Genomic DNA, 21,035 nt, shown 5'->3' with positions numbered 1-21,035 from the left:
TCTAACTAAGAACTTTAACACTAACTACAATAACTATACAAATATGAACAAAGAAAGTCCAAACCACTGGGAAAGAAGACTTTCTACAGCAAGAGGCATTGTTCCAGCAACTGTCACAGGCGGTAAGAAGGAACCGAGAGGACATCGGGCTGGCAGTGCCCTTTATACCGGCACATATGTGTGTGACTCCAGTGGGCGCTAGAGCCGGCCCAATAGATACCACCGAAGGAAAAATCTCTGAGAACTGTGCATGCAGTGCACACATACCAAGCATGGAATGGACATGAGCAAACACTCGAAGAAGAATAGAACTGCTAGCACACTAAGAATCAAGAGTCAATATATTTGTGTGTTTACTTTTCCTTTCTGATGTATAAAGATGTATAAACTTTTGCTTCCCCAAAAGAGAAAAAAAATAAGTTTCACCCTGTTTATGGATTTGAAATGTCAGGAATACCATACGAGGGTGTCCACATGAGAGCTGGTTGATTTTTTTTAATTGCAATTCACAGGGCTCAAAATGGAGGCATTTTTTCAAATTTTTTCGTGACTTCTTTATCAAAATTATTATCAACATTGTTTGTTTACCAACACATAGTTTTCAATAGGCAAAGGGAAAATATTTTGGAAAAAAATGAAAATTTTAAAGATGGTAACGGTTTCCATGAAACCACTTTTCACTTGAAAAATTCTGACTAGCTTTAGTCCTCACTTGCCTCTGTTTGATGGACCTGACATGAGATAGAGAGGACCTAAATAAAGGTGTCACCCAAGCTTGTAAACGAAACTGCAGATTTTGCTCCCCACCACTGGGGAAGGAGAAAATACTGAAATTCAGATGGCATCCTGTGAAGATTTATACACATGCATAATCTCACTCATGCGAATAGTCTCCTACAGTGTGTGTGTAAATCTTTGCAGGATTGGGACTCAGTCATCCAAGAATTATCCTTCTGTTCTCCCTAATCTCAGTTTGCAAAGGGAGAATTAAATGCAACCTGTGTGACTGTTAGGTTCCAGCAAAGAGAAGGGAGTATAGATATATTTCTAATGTAAAAACATAAAAGCGAGAAAAAGAACAGAGGCAGTCTTTATATAGACTCAAAGGTAACTAAGCTTTTAGCAGCTGGATTACAATGATATGCAGTTCACATGTATAAAGCCCTTGCTCATAAACAATAAGAAAGCAGGGGAAAAATAGGTGCAAACTGTCTACTTCACAGTTTCTGCTTCTTGGACCACTTTTTATTTCTTCTCAGCAACTCTGTCAATTGGGAAATATAATTTGTAGTGGCATCTGTATCCTTTGTCAAACCTGAGGCAGGTACTACGCTTGACAGAAGGAGGGCCTGTAGATCACCATTATTTACAAGTCAAACCTATTCTGACCCTCTTATGCTATGTAGACACGCTGAAAGGAAGAATATGTACTGCATCACTTGTCTCCCAGGGTACGTCTACACTACCTGCCGGATCGGCGGGTAGCGATCTATCTATCGGGGATCGATTTATCGCGTGTAGTGTAGACGCGATAAATCGATCTTCGATCACTCTCCCGTCGACTGCTGAACTCCAGCTCGGCGAAAGGCGGAAGTAAAGTTGACGGGGGAGCCATGGCCGTCGATCCCGTGCCGTGAGGACGCGAAGTAAGTAATTCTAAGTCGATCTAAGATACGTCGACTTCAGCTATGCTATTCTCGAAGCTGAAGTTGTTTATCTTAGGTCGATCCCCCTCCCCCCAATGTAGACCAGGCCCCACTCTCAAAGCACTCTACTTTCTGAAATGGTGTAGGGTGAACCGTGTGACTTTTTTGGCAGGTACAGATGCAGTATGTGTAAGTTAAGTGCAGTATATCACAGTAGATGGGGAAAGTGCCACATTCAAGCCATTTCGCATAGCAAAAATGCGTTTCCACATTTGTAGGCTGTTACTGTGGGCTGTCTTTTAAACTTACAATAAACCAAAGTAATCTGCATCCAAATATAGTGTAATATAATAACAGATTTATTCTAATAGATTGTGGTAACAGGAAACGTTGAAAACATCAGCCCATAGTGTAAATGTGTTTATTATTTAACTACTATAACTTTCTTTTTACAGTTCTAACACTGTAGTTACTCCCTAGCACGGTTCATCAATTTACATTTCAAACTTGTTTCATGGTATCACCCCATAAAGTGGACTCTGGCACCCGAGCATCAGTTTCCTAAACGTTAATCTATCAAGATCAACAAAAAAGTCAGTAGATTATTTCATTAAACCAAGCACTATATATTAAATGTGTGCATTGCAAGTTGCAGTGAGAAAGGAATGTGCCTTTTACATCTTAGCATTACTGCTAGCATCCTCTTTCCACTCCAAAAATTATATGTATGCATAGCTAGATAAAATAAATGAGTATTTATATACTACAGTATTTGAATAAACAGAGAAGCCCGTGGGACCACAGCAGGGTCCCCAATTTCAAGTCAGCCACAACGTTTGCAATGTGGTTATTGGCTGCAATCAAACAGAAAAAAATATTTCTGTTGGATTTTGATTTCATTGCAAGCTTTCAAAATGTCACAAAGTTTAAGAAAAGGAGTTATGGAATTTGGGGAAGAAATTTACACTGCTTCCTAATCAACATACTATTTTTTAATCAACAGACTATTTTTTAGTAAAGAAGAAATAATTTACTCAAACCAAGTAAATACACCATTCAAAATGAATGTGTATTTAGATGAGAGTCAGTTTCCAAATTTACTTTTCGTTTCAAGGGATTTTAGATTATTTTATTTTTGTGAAGTGTCCCACAAAAGTATTTCTCATCCTGGCATATTGCAGAGCTTCAGCCCCTATGAAAGGTGCTGGCACCTTTCAAAATTTACCAAATGCTAACAATCTGTACCACATTTTATGTTTCCTCATCTAGCAGCACTAATGCAGAATTCAGTTTCGGTGTTAAGGAGGTAGCTTTGTTAAGTTTCTCTATTTAGAGGCTTTTATCTGAAAACCTTTAAAACTTCTGTGAGTGCTTAAAAATACAGGCCTATGTACACCACCCGATGATGTCCTGTTGCATTAGATTATGATTGTGTTCTCAGCCTTTGAGAGACATGTTTTTATCTTATCTTTTCTCTTGGTCTCATCAAAACTGCTCATGTACTAACAATCTAACAAAAGTACGCATATTAACATGTGCTATAGTATCAATCAGCAATAAGACATTCCAGCAAGTGTTGATTAAAATACACTTTGAGTGATTTTTGTAGTAGATGCAGTTATGAAACTGATGACTTTTGTTTTTAATGTACTGCAGTTTTACATTTCCAGCATTTTCTCTGGGACTAATCCAAAGCCCATTGCCTTCAGTGAACTTTCGCTCAGACCTTGGTGTGCAGAGCTCAGCAGTAACTTTTATTCTCAGAATGTTGTGCAGACTGCTATGGAGAAAAGAAAGACAATGTGCTCTCTCTTGCAGAAAATTTATAATTTGTTTTTTCTTGTTTTGCTGTTTTCTTAAGTTAAATTAAAGGTCATTCCTACTGAAGGTATATGGCTGCTCTTTGTGTATGGAAAAACTTAACACTTTTGAAGGACATGAAACCAGAGACTGAGTGACTCTAACCACATGAGGAATGTAATAACTGTGTGCTGCTCGAGTGTCTTATTGCTATTATGAAATGGAACTTATTCCCCCCAAAATTAGGAAAACAGTTAGCTCTTTCCATTTATGGAGCTATGCCATGGTTATGGCATAATTTGTAGCCAAGCAGAAAGTTCCAGTTTTGTCTACAACCATTTCATAACTCAATGTACAGGAAAACTGATACTAAATGAAGAATTTGCCAAGTTACGTTATTCATATATCTGCTCTCTTCTTGGGACAGTTTCCCCTCTGTATTTTTAAAAAGATCCAGGAACTTGGTCTTCTGTCCAGCACTGCTTTCTTCAACTTCTTTGGCATTTATTTCCTGAAGTATGGGCACTTCTCTTCCTGTTTTCTCTATTACCCCATTACCTCATGTTTTATGCAGGTCATTTTCTGCTCATTTTGCAACTTTAAATTTACAACAGTGAAGCTTCAGGATGGTTCATTTGTGAAATTGTGGAGAATTTGAAAGAATAATGTTAAAGGACTTAGAGTTTTATTTAAACTTCCTTTAATCCTTTGACAGCACTTCTTAAACAGCTGCAGTTGTAAATGATAGTACAAAAAATAATTGGGGCCACATATTCCCCCAACCTGAGGGGAAAAAAAAACAAAACTGGGAGAAATTCATGTGCAATACACTATAGCTCTTGCTGCTGCAAAGATCCACTGTATGCATACCTAGATCAATCAGATTTACTGGTGGCAGGGGACATGGCCTGAAAACCATTCATTGCCTGGAGATCCACAATACATGACACTAGCTCTCTCATATGCACTGTAGCTCTAGCCCATGCCCTCAGAAATTGCACCACAGCCGTGCACTGTATTACCTTTGGCTCCACAAACCATGGAGACACACATGACTTTCTGGTGAGGTCACAGTTCAAGCAGAGTTAACTTTTTTTCACTTAAATTATGCAGGGATGCTGTGTAAAATAGTTCTTCTTTAACTCCTCTCCCACCAGAATGGCACAATCTGTATTTTGTGTGCTCTTCAGACTTTAACTATTTGGTACTGAATGGCTTTGGGAGGCATATGGTGCCATGGGATCATACCTTATAGCTTGCCACCATGCAGGCCCCAACTCATTGTTGCAGTTTCAGACCATCTTCCTGCCCTACATGTCATGGACTGGAGAAGGAGCATTCGAACCAGAGAACCAACACAAATATTTTGACCAAGATTTTTTGAAAGAGACTACTGATTTTGGAAGCCTACATTTTTGGGTGCCCAACTTCAGACATTTCAATAAGGACTGATTTTTAGAAAGTGCCCAGCACTTATCCTCTAAAAAAATCAGGCCTCTAAGTTTTTACCATTGGGCAACCAGAAACTCAAGCACCCAAATTCATTTTTGAAAATGTTGATATTAATTCTTTTATCTGTAATTCCAATAAATTGGCTTCGTTCTACCTTTTTACTTGAATTATCCTAAACTTTATGCATTTATATAACTATGTAACAATGCTAAAATCTGAAGATTTTAATCCCTAATTTGTTTGTGAAGGAGAAAAATATCGTTCATATTATAGAGTTGTGATAAACTCACGACAGACAGCTGTAAGGGTGGGGTAGAAAACAGTCCCAGAAGGTTAAAGGCCCTCCTCCCTATCAACTGGGGAGGGGTGGCTACAGGTCAATCAGGTTCAGCTGAGAAGGGGTTACCAGAGATCAATTAGGGTCAGCTGAGAGAGAGTTACCTGAGGTCAATTAGGATCAGCTGATTCCAACTAAGGGCTGCCTGAGACCTTTTTAAACCCTCCCAGGAGGCGGGGGGGAGAGGGGAAGAGTCAAGCTGCCAGTAGGCGAGGAGCAGCAAAACAGCAAGCCTCACCAGGAGGGGGAGCTACATTCCCTCCCATAAGGGAGAAAAACAAGCCGAAAAGACTGGTTGAGAGAAGGACAGACTGCCCCTGTGCAGCCAAGAGGGACTGTTTTACCCCAAGCCCGTCTTGCCAAGGCTAAAAACAGCTGAGGCTGGTGAGACTGAGAAGGTGCCTTGCCATAAAGTATATTTTAGTTTCATCATCATAGACACATTTCTTAGGCATGATTCCAATCTCTGTTGCACTGGTTTTAAACTGGTACAATTCTATTAACTTTAAAAATAATATATGAAGATATACCAATCTCACAGAACTGGAAGGGACCCTGAAAGGTCATCGAGTCCAGCCCCCACCCGGCCTTCACTAGCAGGACCAAGTACTGATTTTTGCCCCATATCCCTCAGTGGCCCCCTCAAGAATTCAACTCACAACCTTGGGTTTAGAAAGGCAATGCTCAAACCACTGAGCTATCCCTCCCCCTTCAGTGGAGTTACCACGACTATAGCAACATAAGTGAGAATAGAATCAGGCCCTTACAGAATCTGTTTTATTACTTCAATTTTAATATTAAAAACATCTCACACCAGATTTTTTTTGCTAACATCAAACACTTCATTTCACTAAAAGTGTGAATTACTTACAGCCTGGGTCTCAAACAGGTCCACATAAAAGCCCAGCATCAAGGCAAAATGTACTACTGCATAGACAGAAAGATATATTGGCAATCTGGGATTGAATGGAACCTCTTTTCCAGTGATCTACATGCATCAAAATAGATAATAGTCTTCATTAGTAATCTATTTCATCATGTTATCCTTTAGTACCTATGTTAATTGCAAATACCAAGTGACTAAGGGTCATATTTAATGGCACGTGACTAGTCACTTAGGAATATGGGGAAGAAAGGTAGAAGAGTGCTGTTATCAAAATATATACATATCTATTGTGAGAAATAGATTAAAATAAAGGTTTTTTTAAGTGCTACTTTATGCAAAGCATTTGAAAATCTCTCTCAAATGAATGAAAAGATCTTTGAAGTATAAAAGTCTATATGTGTCTACTCTTTTACTCAAATATAAAGGGAAAACACAGCTAAAACTTCCATTTCATTAAGTCTCTGTTTCATTTCCCTCTTCTTTAATACTGCTAATTTAAGATGGTACAAGTAGAGTTTTTAACCTTGATCCAATAACACTAATAGGGCAAGTAAATTATATGCAACTGAAAGCCTGCTATATATTCAATTTACCACTGGGATTTCCTCAGGAAGGCCGAGTCTAGGTTTTCCTGGTCCCCAACCTGGGCCTTTGAATATTACAGAGAGTTTATTACTGAATCCAGGTGTGGCCCAAAATGTGCTCCATATATAAGCCAAGTGACATAACTGTGAAGACATAAGTAATTGTCCATATTTATTATTAAAAATAGCAATTTAGCAAAACATTTACCTTACCCTGCTTTACCAAGGGACTGATATTCAGAGGTTCTGAGAACTCAAAATTCCAGTGAAAATGCTAACAGTTCTGAATGGAACCTTCTGCGTGTAACTATTTCTAGGTCTAAATGCCACTCAGAAATCCCCATGTTTCACATCAAGTATCAGACTAATTTGTTGGTAGAACACACTTTTCTGGGCCAGCACATGGGTTTAAATTCCACAGCAGGACCCAGGCTCAGGGATCAGACTGTCATACAGTCATAAGGGGAACTGCAGTGTTAGAGACACTGGACCAGATTCTGTTCTGATTCTCATCCTGTGCATCCCCGTTATCTTTGAAATGAGATTTGAAATAAGTGCAAGGTAAACAACCTTTTGGGTTTTGTGAAAAGAGGCAAGGTTAATTGTCATCCCTTAGCCAACAATCTTCCTCAATTAAACAGATTCCGATGTTCAAACTGTATCTCAGCTTTTATTGAGCGCATGTTGGCTGCTGCATTTACTGCCAACAGTACCATTAATTCATTGTTTAATAAATCATTCTGGGATACCCTGAATGTCAAAGGTAATAAATAGATGTGTTAAAAACAAATTATATAAGACATCAGACTGGGGAATTGCTTCTAAAAGAGCAATATTTAGAGCAGATATATGTAACAAATAAAATACACTTTGTATTTCTACCACCTGCTCATAAAGAATGTTATCCTAACTTAGCAGGGCAAAAGACTAATCATTACATGAACATAACTCATCCCTTTCGTAAATCCACTGATTTCAGTGGTGTCACAACATGAATAATTTTCACCCATTGCATTTTCACCACCAGTGTGTACAGCTGAACCCTTCATCCTTATGAGAACACTGAAATATACTACAGCGAGAAATGATAAGATAATAATTGAGATTTGCAGAAATATTTTATATGGTGGTTTATATGAAATGGTTTAAACCACTGACATGTGCCAGAGTTACAGTAAACACCTCAAATAATTACAAAACAATCTATAGTACAGTATAGTTTGCCTCCAGTCTCTCAAAAATGTACATTTCTTTTGAATATAAGTTCATGTTAAAATATATAAGTTTAATAAGAAAAAATACATTACCTGGACCTTGAAAGGTTCAAATGTATTTATTGGGTGTGTTAGGCCATATATAACTTTATCATTTTCTGCTACAAATGTTCCTGGAAGGAGGAAAAATAATCAAGCTTAAGAGCATAAAACTTCCTATTTGCAACATTAATTAACATTAGCAACAGCAATTTATTTCACTTACCAAAAATTCTGTCCCAAATAATGAGGGTACCACCATAATTTTTGTCAATGCAGTAAGGATTTCTGCCTATAAAAAAAAATATTCAGTGTAATTAGGAAAAATCTGTGAATTCTACAAACTTCAACTGAAGTAGTGAATCTCTATTGTAAGTCTGATTTTCTTACCTACTAACCGAGATAGGAGGTGGCTAACCTTCCACTGTTAACCAGCTATAACTTTTCTAATGCCTTACATCTGACTACTAAAATATAGCTCAGGGTAAAAACATATTCATCATTATTGCAACTTACCTGAAGTCAATGGAATTATGCCTGGGGTGGATTTAACCCAACATGTATGTACATACAAAAGTTAAAAAACAAACAAACAAACAGAAAAATCACCAAAAATAATCCACATTGTAGCTAACAAGATATATGCCAAATATACACAAAATATGTACAATGATCTCATGAATGACTTCCTGTTGCCTCCTGTACACCTCCTATATTATAGGCCTGATCTCGCCACCCACTTAAATCATGAGGAGCTCTGCTAATGACTTAATTGTGAGCAGGATCAATCTCTCTATCTAGTACAGGGCTCCACATCTTTAAGTTTTCTGCATGTGCAAGTAGTCCCATTAAAGTCAATGAGCTAAATTCTGCCCTCAATTACCCCAACTGGATTACTCTGGTGAAGTCAATGGAGTTAAACCTGTGCATCACTTGTGTAAACCTGATTAGACTCAGGGATTTATGAGACCACAATTTGGACTGTCAATACTTATGCAAATTTGCAGGATTGGACACTTACAGAACCCACCCTTTTAAATATCTGTACAGTGCCATAAACACTTAACACATGGCTATAATAAATAGCTACAACATCCGCTGTACATTTAGCTATATTTGAGCGTGGTTCAAATTAGTATATTAAGTTTCTCCATCTCCCTGTTAATTGTTCTACTTATTATCTCTGCTCTTTACAAGATACTCAGTGAATGAGCCTTGCAAGTTGCCCAGTGGATGAGCCAGGGGCACCTCTGTAGCCCCGCTTCATTCACTGCACATTTCCCAACACTCTTTAATATGCCATTAAATTAACCAATCACATATGTACACTACAGCCTACCCTTACTCTGAATATTGCTGAAAATTATCAAAAAAGTAATATCAGTTGTATTGAACATGTGTAAAATGGGCTTTTCAATAATGCAATAGAATGAAAACTGGAACAGCCAAATGCAGTTCTTCTAAAACCGGGCCAATTCTATGCTGATATTGAGTGTTTGACTTTAAGGTGCAAGAACAGTTGAAAATGGGTTACCATATTTATTTATTTTTAACAATGGAGAGAGAAGGATTTGCTATTCCCATCACACTTCTCATATTCACAAATGCTGAATTGTTTTGCACAAACTGTCCACAGTAATTCACATTTGGACAGAAACCAATCTGAAAAATGTCAGTCTGACACGTAAATGTTTTGAAGTTATAACTCACTGATAAAAGGTTTTAATAAAAGTCCTTATGAAACTTTAGAGTGATTATTACTGTTCTCCCTATAATGTTTTTTTTAAAAAACACCAGTCGCATTTCCTCCTTTCTGTACATTTTAAATATAATATAAATAATGACAGTTAGAAAACAAACAATGGAAAATCAGACAACCTGGTATTGCTTACCATGGTGAACTCTGTGGTGACTGGGAGTATTAAGAATCAGCTCCAGAGGTCCAAGGGTGTTAACTACCTTTAAACAAAATTATCCTTGTAAATAAATTGGCATGGACTGTGTAAAATCAAGCAAATAGAGGAGGAAACATTGGCAGAGGGGAGACACATAAGGAAGCTAATTTTCCCTTACAAAGAGAACTGCATCTGGGAAGGTTTTTACATAAAGGAACACTGTACAAGTTAACATAACTTACTAAAACTGTTATATTCTATTGTCAACTACTACATAATAGGAATTTTTATGAAACTTGTGTATAGTAAAAGCACCATAATGCAAACTACAATTGGGATTGTTTTCTATGCTTAATCATTTAATATATAAAATAAATTGCTGGCCTATTTAAATTTTATTACATTGCTCATATTTCCATAGGGCTCTATTCATACATTTGCTACCTGTTCATATAGCCTTTGTCACCAGAGCCCCTCAGAGACTAAACGTAGTCTAGGCTGCAAAATCACCTCCATTAGAGCCCTTTCCAGAAACGCTCACTCCCGTAAGTAAACCTACTCATCATCTGAGGAGAATGTATCAATCTTCAGAGCACATTCCAAAATAATACCTGTTTTCCATGACTGATCATTTGACATTGTGATTACTCACCATTAGCAAAAAAACCCCAAACCCGCCAAGTAAAGCTTCCTAGAACCTAGGAAATGTGAAGAGCAGAATCTGTCATGTCATCCTTTATGGATGTTTTCTGTGTGAACCTAATTACTGTATTTCATGCTTAAACACTACAACAATCGGTGCTCTGTAATATCTTCAAAATGATGGAGATGATAGAATCCAGATAAGATAGGGAGGCAGGCAGTCATTGCCCATGAGAGTAGATACCCTCATTTCAATGGGTCTAACTGGGTAAGGTTTGCATGTAAGGTTACAGGATCAGCCCCTTAAACTTGAAGGGCACCCCAATTCTGCTTACAGCCACTGCACCTGTGTAAGTGAAGACAAAATTCTGCTCAAAATGCATCAACTAAAGCTTTTGAGGACAAATTTCATCCTCCATCAGGAGAATGTCCACATGGGAAGAAGAGAATCATTTTATACTTATTTGCCTCTCCCTGGCTGAATATGTGGTGTAAAAATAAACACCAACAAAAACTGCTGTTGGCCAATGAATAGATTGGGTGTGGTATACAGCCAAAATTAAAGCAGTGTGGAAACTGGCAGATTGGTTCAGGTGAAGAACACTCTAACTTTACTGTTTTTTATCTGTCACAGCCTCCCCCTCCCCACCCCCCGGAGTTGTGAGGGGAAGTTCTGCATATGAAGGCTGGAATACTAAAGAGTTTTTTATTATTTTATATTCACAAGCCAAGGACAATATAAGCAGGCACATTTGAATTTCCAAATGCTGTCTCCAAATAATTTCAAGCCTGAAAAGACCACCTAAGGGTGAGAAACAATTAATCATTCAGGCTAGCTCTATTTCCATCCTCTCTCAAGCAGCAAATCCCACTGTTTCAAACTATGTGACTCACATAGTTTGAAACAGTGGGATTTGCTCACATAATGTGAGATCTGACCACTAAATTAATATAATCTGAGTCAAAGAACTGGCTTGCACTTCAGTCCAACACCTGAAAGATAAGCAATTTATCTACTAGACCACACCTAACTATGACCCCCTTAGTTTCAATATGATTTTAACTAAATATTTAAATATACATTTTTTAAGCCAAACTTAGAGTACTGAAGTGGGGAGCACAATGCAATGGGTTTGTGATTTCAACTCTCAGTCTACAGGTAGGTTATAACAAGTCATTGATAACGCAGATACCTTCACAGTTTTTAATGTCCAATTGATTAAATCTGTACACAAAAATTGCTAATAAAATTTATCCTCTGAAAGGTTGAACTGTACCTAAGTGTGCTGAAGTAACACTCCATGTCTTCTCTCTCCCAGGGAATCTCAGGAATATGAGTAACATTTTAAATAAATACATTTGACTAATGTTAATGAGAGTATTTTCTTTGGAAAATGCAATCTCTCATGATAATAACCCTAAGCTGTAGAACAGTCTTTCTTGAGCAATGACATTTGCAAGTTTGCATTGTTAATGCTTTAGAGTACCATTCTTCAATTTATTACTCAACCACACTCACCTCTACTGCAGAGAAACAGTAGTGACACACTGATGAAAATATTCTCTAAGATTGCAATCACAAGTGTTCTATTTTCAACCTGAAAAGCTCTTGGAAGATTTGCAGACCCCGACCTAACAAATGTCTGACATGTTGAAAGTAGCAAAACATAAACCCAAGTTTCTGCCAAGATACAATGAAAAATACATTTTCACCTAATATCTAGAAGCAAAACTACACTAATTTTAGAAACTTAATTTGCTTTAAGTGGTATTTCTACCTCTTTTTAATAGTAAGAATTCTTACTACATAATAAAATTACAATTACTTTATAAATATTATCCTCATGTACACTATATAGGGCTCTATTCCAGCGGAAAAACACACATCTGGAAAGCTCATTTTTCAAGGTTCCTGTAGTCGTGCATGGCAAAGAAGCCAGACATTTTTGCTGAATCGGATTCTAAGAGTCAAATCTTGCCATCCTTACTCAGGCAAAACTCCCAGGGGCAGATCCTTGGGTGGAGTAAACTGTTTAGTTATAGAGCTTTGATAATTTACACAGTCTGAGGATCTGCCTCCTGCTTCACCAAATGAGGTCAAGGAGAGTTTCACTTCAGTGAGGATAAAAGGATTTAACTTTACATGAATAAACGTCCACCAATCTTAAACATGAACACATCAAGTTATAATGATCTCCTCGAAAATGAAGCAGGCGACAAACACGAAAGGAGGAATATGTGAACCAGTAACAGTTACTTCACCTGTACAACAGGGGTAGTGTAATGTCTCTTTAGCAAAACCTTCAGCTTCTAGCACAGACATATTGCCACATCTTGATTCTGTACAGTTATGCCCCTTGTAAGACACTGATTGCTATTGCTAATACCAGTGGCAATAATCCCTTGTGCTCGTGTTATGGCTCTACCCCGCTGTAAAGGTAAAACTGTTGCTCTATCCCAATCACTAGAGTTGGCTGAAACTTTAAATACTTTTTTTTCAAAAATGGCCTTTTAAAATAATTTTTTTCACACACAAAAATTGCCACAGTCTTGTTTTTTTCACAAAAAACATCATTCAAAGATGTTCAAATTTATTTATATTTTTGAATTTAAAGTGTTACTGTAATGATTATCAATTTTTTTCATTTACCATAAATAGGATTTTCAGTAAACAAAAGATTTCAATATTGTTGTAGCCATATTGGTCCCAGGCTATTAGGGAGACAAGGTGGGTGAGGTAATATCTTTTATTGGACTACCTTCTGTTGGTGAGAGAGACAAGCTTTCGAGCTTACACAGAGCTGAAGAAGAGCGGTGTGTAAACTCTAAAGCTTGTCTCTCTCACCAACAGAAGTTGGTCCAATAAAAGATATGACCTCTTCCACCTTGTCTCTCTAAAAGATTTCAATAACATTTAAGTTTTTTATTTAAAGACTTACTTTTTTTAAGTGGTCGCTTTCAAACACTTTGAAAAATTTGGAATTTTTTTGTGAAAATAGATTTTAATTTTTCAATCTGCTCTATCAGTCATAAACGAGACAACTAGAATTTGCCCCAAAATTTCATTTTATTTAAAAGGAAAATGTTTTTCCATGAAAGAACTTTAAAAAAAAAAAAACATTTGTAAGGAAAAAGGATGGATGCAGCACAAGCAATTTTTTTGGTCTTTGATCTCTGCCTTTGAAAATTCATAATTTCTAAGTGTCAAAAGATTAGATGATACTAAAAAGAAACTTAAGGATGTAGTATATGGGGGAGAGAAAGTGTGTGCACACGCATGTGTGTGGGAGAGTGTATCTAAGTGTTAGTGAGTATATATAAAACATGCCAGTTCACACGTAAGGGTGTATATATAAAGCAAGCCTGTTCTCTGCAACAACCTTTTGCAGCTACTTTGGAAATGCAGCAAAACAATAGCTACTAATATGTTAAATAAAGTCCAATATGTTGTCCAACTGTGACCTCATCCCTATTTTGAACAAAATGGCTGTTTTCTTATGCCTGTGTTTGCCTTCTATACACAACCACCTACTGTTCTAAATCAAGTCCTGTCTACAATTTTTCTTCCCTGAATTAGCACACCATGTGCACCTCAATTCCCCTATCAGCGACCCATAGATGAACTGCAGGATTCCAATAAAAGTTCATTTTGCTTGTTACTTTGTTTGTTTTTTAAAAACCCACAGCCACAGAAAAGTCTCGTTTGACAGTCCTCTTGCAAATAGACTTTAGAAATAACCTGCTTATGAGCCAAATGCACAGGTATCTTAAATGTGCCACTTACAAAAGCTCCATTCAGAATTCTTCACAAAACATGTATTCTGCATCTGATTTCTTTTTAACAGAGTACCTCTCCGTTATTGTGCTTAGCTAGTGCTACACAATGTAATAGAATTACAATTAAAATATTTTAAAGTAATTCCCCAACACCAGTTTAATACACTTGACAGGTTCCAAGCTGTATCCTCAGAAAGTCCTTCCATGTATTATTAATCAAAATGTATTGGCAGTGAAATAAAGCTATGGTATATAACTGGAAATATATAATTTTTATATAGGAACATATTTATATAAAGATGTTTCCTTTGTGACAGCAAAACCTAGAGTGGAGGAAAAGAACATAAATGCAGCAACCTCTCTTGTGGCATGTAAGCACCTCCATTTGCGGTCTCAAGGTTTGTCAGCACCAAGGGAAATCTTTATTGCCTGGTACCTGCACCACTTCAATGCAGTTCTTGTTTAAATAATGAGAAAAAATCGTGACATGAAATCCAAGGGAAACTTTACATCTTGTGTAACAACTCCTCCTGTCACCACTACAACATGAATCTTTATTTCAGCTCTATTTCGACCTGAATGTTAGAAAAAAAAAATGTAGACTGAGTAAAACAGGCAATGTTACAGTAAAACCATTTGTGAAGAAAGGGAATTTTCACCGTAAGTCTAGGAGAGAGTGCTTATAACTCAGTGATGGTTCAATTACCCCAGCATTACTGACCTACAGACAGAAGGGGTCAAATTCATCTTTGGTTCAATGCCACTGCTGTCAGGGAAATTACACCATGGATGAATTTGAACCTAGGATTAGCTCATTTGCTGGGCTAACTGGTACTCAAGCACTTATTACTAGCAATTTCCTCACCAAAATCAAGATGATCAGGATTATTATTTGTAGATGAATTTACATTTGAGACCATCTGGTGAGGAAACGTTAAAATAAAAAAAAATAATTGCATTCCCCACTAACACTGTTGTGTTAATTCAAGACAACACACCCATGTATTTATACAGATGGCCTTCGTGACCATATTTGCCATGTGAAATCTCTACAGGGAAGCTAGGGAAAGGCAGAACTCCTAGGATATGCGCTCGTCTGCCCAGTTTCACACTTTGAAATCCTCGGCAAACCCTGATTTATACACCGCCAACTGTTTTCCTATCTGATTAGGCAGTTTTCTACTCCAGTAAGCATGTAATATGGAGGTAGCCAAATTTCCACACTGAGGAGTGAAAAAACAATATTTATAGTTTGGAAATAAAACAAGCTGAAGGAATCAGGCCTGTTGGGATCATAAAGAGTTTCATAGGGGGTGAATTTCTGATAAATCTGTATTGTAGAAGGAGGTGAAAGCCTAGCTTTAATGGATAGTCAGGCTTAGGGTATGTTTATATAATAAACACACAGGCTTCAGAAATGTGTTTATAATAAATTATCTTGAAGGCAGATTGTTGTCACTCATAGTTGTTTTACCTCTCAACCAGGAGGTCAAGGTTTGAATCAAGTTGGCATCTGATGTGAATATTTCAGTTAACACTTTCAATAGGGGATTCTACTTCTCTTTGGAAAAAAATGACTAATCCAGCCTTCTCTTAAGGGCAGATGAGCATGTAAGTGTGTGTGTGTTATTTCAATCAATATAACCAACTAAAATGACAGAAAACCTACATGAATTGGTCATTTTAAGTGGAGCAACTAAGGGAGAGAGCGAGCACATGGGAACAGTCACTTTTTCAGTACTACCCCTCCTCAGCTTAATGAACACATCACGTGAAATGTGAAAGACGTACTTATTGGCTTTATGTACACTCAAGAAAGTGTTTCCTTCCAATATGATTAGGTGCTCTAGACACCTCTGACACAGATTAAAAACGCCCACATCAGACTAAGGTTCCAACCTAACTAAAGTGCAGTCCTTTGCACTTTGTATTTCTGTGTGGCACAGTATAATCTGGGACTTGCACTGGCAGCCCATTATAAAGGGAGTGCCTTTAAGGTCCTTATTTGGACTTAAACCCCTAACTAATATAAGCACAGTCTCCTTGAAGGACTATCTGCTATCTTGTGTCTCATGGCAAGAACTAAGATTGTCTCATAAAACTATATCAAGAGGACAGAAGGTGGAGTTTTTCTGGCAAGGACTTGGCCCTCTACCTTTCTCTCCCATGGTATATCTGTTGTAGCCACAACAGCAGTAAATCTTTATATAGTATACTTGCAGTGGAAAAGCAATGTCTTTTTAGTTACTTTCACAGTTTTATGTGGACAGATGGTTGTTTTATTTATCATATCCTGGGAAATGGGTTACTGGGGATTTGTTTTGTTGCATCCAGGATTTATTGAGATGTGATGCCATTTTCATTAAGTAATGGTGTTAGTTATATTTGGCCAGGCATCTAAAAAGCCTTTTGGAGATGGACACCATGGGAAAGCTTTTTGAAAGTCACTAATGATTTTGGGGGTCTCAGTTTTTGGGTGACCAGATGGAGACGCTGTAAAGAAACTGGATTTTCAGAAACTGTTCCTCTGAAAGTCAGGGCCCTCTAAGGTTCCTCAAGTTGGGCACCTGAAAACTGAGAGTACCAAAATCCCCAGTCACTTTTGAAATTCTTGGCCCCTGTAAGTGAACGTGGCAGATTTTGTAAGGAGCTGAGCATTTGCAACACCATTCAGCGTAATGTGATTGACAGGTGCTCAACACTTCTCAGAATTTGTCTGATAGTTATGACTTATTATTATTACACTTCCTTCATTGACTGCATAATTTTTGTACACGATAAGAAGCACACACATTTTATTACTCTCAATGACCCAGGCTTCATTCCCCCGAATCACCTGATAGTACAGTAACCAAAAGGAAGATGAAAAGCACCCAGATGTTAATGGGGCCCCTCCACTTCACAGAGGTCTCTTTATGGAAAATTAATATAACATTATAGTGCTGAATTTAGTGTTTATTGATGTAAGGATTTCCGCACAGAGCCTGTTGCTTTCCCACTTATCTCTTACACTGGTTATTGCTGTCATTAAAAAAAAAAGTATTGAATTCAGGAGACCAAACTCCAAACCCTGGTAAAAGAAAATATGTTCCCATATTAATTGCATTGTACATTGTCAATCTAACTTTACTCTCATTCAGCTCAAAACAAGAATCAGTTTTTGAAAAAAGGCGTTCATTAGAGTTGGTTGGACATTTCCAGTTGTTTTGCCACAGGGACTTTGGAACTTTTTTAGTTTTCTATTGTTTTTGTTTTTTTCTACCATAAGCTGCAAAGTTAAAAAAATGTGTTTTTTTGAAAACCAAATAAATTTTAGTTCTAGTTTTTCTTCCTCTGGCTTTTTTGCCCCTTTAACTTCCCCTCTTTTCCTTTTTTCCCCTACTTTTTTCCCATTAGCAAATTGGATAAAGCAAAAAGGGAGAGAAGGGGGGAGGGCAGGAGAAAAGTAAGAAATAAATAAATAAAACAAAAAAAAACAGTTCTTGATAAATTTTAGTAGTTTGAAAAATGATAAATTTCCATTTTTATCATTTTTCCAGTTTGTTGAAAAAAATCACAAAATGGGGTGTGAGTTCAATCCTTAAAGGGGCCACTTGGGGATCTGGGGCAAAATCAGTACTTGGTCCTGCTAGTGAAGGCAGGGGGCTGGACTCGATGACCTTTCAAGGTCCCTTCCAGTTCTAGGAGATGGGATATCTCCATTAATTAATTATTATTATTACCTGTGAACTATCTTGGTAGTTTGAATGGCCCATTGAAAAGAGATCACAAACTGTCCACTCACTTTCATCAAAGCCCATGTAGTAGAGGGGCCTGTCAGAGCCCAGCCTGCTTCAACTATAAAAGAGACGCCTCGGGCCTGATCCTTTCATCTTAGGTCTGTTTAAATTTTAACAGGGAAGATCTAAGCCATAGGACTGAGGTCTTCAGGTAGTTACCTGGGTTATCCTGGAACTCTTATGGAAAAACTCTAACAGACTCTACACGTGAACTGCTTATTGGAATTTAACCAATTGAACTGATTCCAGAAAGACTTTACAAGCCAGCAGATATAACATCACTGCTATAACCTGATAGTAGGGGAGGGATAGCTCAGTGGTTTGAGCATTGGCCTGCTAAACCCAGGGTTGTGAGTTCAATCCTTGAGGGGGCCACTTGGGGATCTGGGGCAAAATCAGTACTTGGTCCTGCTAGTGAAGGCAGGGGGCTGGACTCGATGACCTTTCAAGGTCCCTTCCAGTTCTAGGAGATGGGATATCTCCATTAATAATAAATAATAATAATAATAACCCTGATCTATGAACACTGAAAGTCATCTATATATATATTGATCTTTTAACCATTTAGAACACTCTTCTTTTTTTTTTTCCCTTTTATTCATAAAGCTTAGATTTAGTATTAAGGATTGGCTGTAAGCGTGTATTTGGGTAAGATCTGAAATGTTCATGACCTGGGGGGTAATGTGCTTGATACTTCGGGATTGGAAAAACTTGATTTACGGTGAATAGGGTTTTAATAACTTCTTACTATATTAGACTTGGTTGCCTAGATGGGAGCCAATGGCTAGAATGCCTAAAGGAGACTGTATTTGGCTTCTTGTTAACCACTGTAATATTACAGAATCTCTTTTGTTACTGGCTTGGTGAATCTAATTATAGAATAAACCACCAGTCTGCACTATTTCTTGCAGCTGCCCTGAGTGTGGCATTCTCAGTGTGGTCCATCCATGCACCAAGGTCACAATGGTAATTAGTTTAATGTGCACTTGTTTGTTAAACTAATTTCCTGATGTTTTAAAAGAGTGCACAAAACAACACAATTCCAAAATATTTACAGCAACTACAGCGCGATGTGGCGTGTTTATAAGAGGCCCAGTTAAATCATTTGGATCAATAAGGATGAGAGAGATACAATTTTAATCATCAAACTATAATAATGTCAATGTTTTCAGGCTCTAAATGACAGATACCATTAAATTATTCCAATCTTAGTGACATTCTTTGTCTATAACTGGTTTCTGTTGAGCATACCAAACAGAACTAGGCACCCTATTTGCAGAACTTTCTTGTCCCAGGTCTTGAATTGTGGAGAAACAGGGACTTTCCCCCATGCTAAAGGAACTAACTTACTGAGACCAGACAAGAAGGAGAGCTCTCTTTACTAATTGTTCACCACTTGCTAGTGAAGGCAGGGGGCTTCATATTTCCCATTAGTAGCTAAATTTTATTCTTATACAATCTTAATTACACAAAAGTTATCAGATTGATCCATGGAATTTATCATTCTCTTACTAATACTAAAATGTGTGGCCTTTTCAGGTGACAAGATGGAAACTGTCAAGTTAACAATGATATCTAAAATGTTGTTACAAATAACACTTTAGATTATTGTATGCAGTGTTGTTGTAACTATGTTGGTCCCAGGATATTAGAAAGACAAGATGAATGAGGTAATATCTTTTATTGGACCAACTTCAGCTGTTGAGAGAGACAAGCTTTCAAGCTACACAGATATTACCTCACCCACATTGTTACTTATGATTATTTTTCACTGTTTATGTCGTACTTACTTTTTGAATTTTGCATATTTCTCAACTTACACAATAAAACAGCCAAGGCAATTTCACTTTTGTTTTTAGTCAGTTTCATTCAATACCACTTGAAGGCCATGAACCTGTGAAGATTTATGCACATGCTTAACTTTACTCACTGTCGGCAGTACCATTAACTTCACTGGGACAAACCACAGTGCATAGAGTTAAGACTTGTCCACACTTGAAAGTTAGTTTGGATTAAGGAAGGGTGTGAATTAAAAGTACAATAGCTATTCCTGACTAGCTCCATGTGTGAACAAGCCCTAAGGCACATGCATAAACCTTTGCAAGTTCATGCCCTCAGATTCTTACCTATTAGCATGGAACTTCAGTTTTGGGATTGCAAACATGACTGGGGAATTTTTATTATTATTTCATAGGAAGTAGTTTTTTTTAAATGGAAACATTTGTGTTAGCCTAATGTTTTGTCAAAGCAATATTTGTTTTTATTTATTTATTTAGCAAACGCATTTCTGGATCAATCTGACGTGACAGTATTCCTTTAAGAAACTGATTACTTAAAACAATACTTCAGATATGAATTATTAGTTATATATATGTCTGTTCGTGAAATCATTCTGCATATAAAATTTCCATTGACTTCAGTGGGAGTATCACAGACACAGTGGATAAGTTTCAGAGTAGCAGCCGTGTTAGTCTGTATCTGCAAAAAGAATAGGAATACTTGTGGCACCTTAGAGACTAACAAATTTATTAGAGCATAAGCTTTCGTGGACTACGGCCCACTTCTTCGGATGCATATATATATCTCCTCAATATTTATTCCACTCTATATGTATCCGAAGAAGTGGGCTGTAGTCCACGAAAGCTTATGCTCTAATAAATTTGTTAGTCTCTAAGGTGCCACAAGTACTCCTGTTCTTTTTACAGTGGATAAGGAATGTATAAATATGAAAAATAAAATTCACAAAGAAATATTTAAGTGATCACATTGACTGGGATCTAGGGATCAATAAATGAGTAATTTTTCTAATATCCGATGTTTTGTTACTGTTTTTCCATATGCTATTGCTGACTTCCAAGTCAGATGTTATGATTCTTTTATGTGTTGACCATTAGAACTGTGTCCCAGATAGGTTTCCTGAGTTATCATAACCAATGTCTGCTTGCCTTAAACATACACCTCTCTCTCACACACACACAAACTTT

General features: G+C 37.3%; 1 protein-coding gene across 2 annotated transcripts in view; it reads right to left on the bottom strand.

Moving 5' to 3' along the window:
* Nucleotides 1-21,035, bottom strand: part of AGMO (alkylglycerol monooxygenase) — a 268,148-nt gene that overhangs the window by 129,779 nt on the left and 117,334 nt on the right. For both annotated transcript variants that reach the window (XM_054020288.1, XM_054020289.1), the window contains exons 6-10: nucleotides 9,851-9,917; nucleotides 8,185-8,250; nucleotides 8,013-8,092; nucleotides 6,715-6,849; nucleotides 6,107-6,223 (exon numbers count right to left, since the gene is read on the bottom strand). In XM_054020288.1, the coding sequence (XP_053876263.1) occupies nucleotides 6,107-6,223; nucleotides 6,715-6,849; nucleotides 8,013-8,092; nucleotides 8,185-8,250; nucleotides 9,851-9,917 (465 nt within the window). The remainder of the gene's footprint in view (nucleotides 1-6,106; nucleotides 6,224-6,714; nucleotides 6,850-8,012; nucleotides 8,093-8,184; nucleotides 8,251-9,850; nucleotides 9,918-21,035) is intronic.

This window comes from Malaclemys terrapin, chromosome 2 (assembly GCF_027887155.1).
Source record: "Malaclemys terrapin pileata isolate rMalTer1 chromosome 2, rMalTer1.hap1, whole genome shotgun sequence".
In the NCBI taxonomy this organism is placed as follows: Eukaryota; Metazoa; Chordata; order Testudines; family Emydidae; genus Malaclemys; species Malaclemys terrapin.
This window is presented reverse-complemented; position numbering and strand designations above follow the sequence as displayed.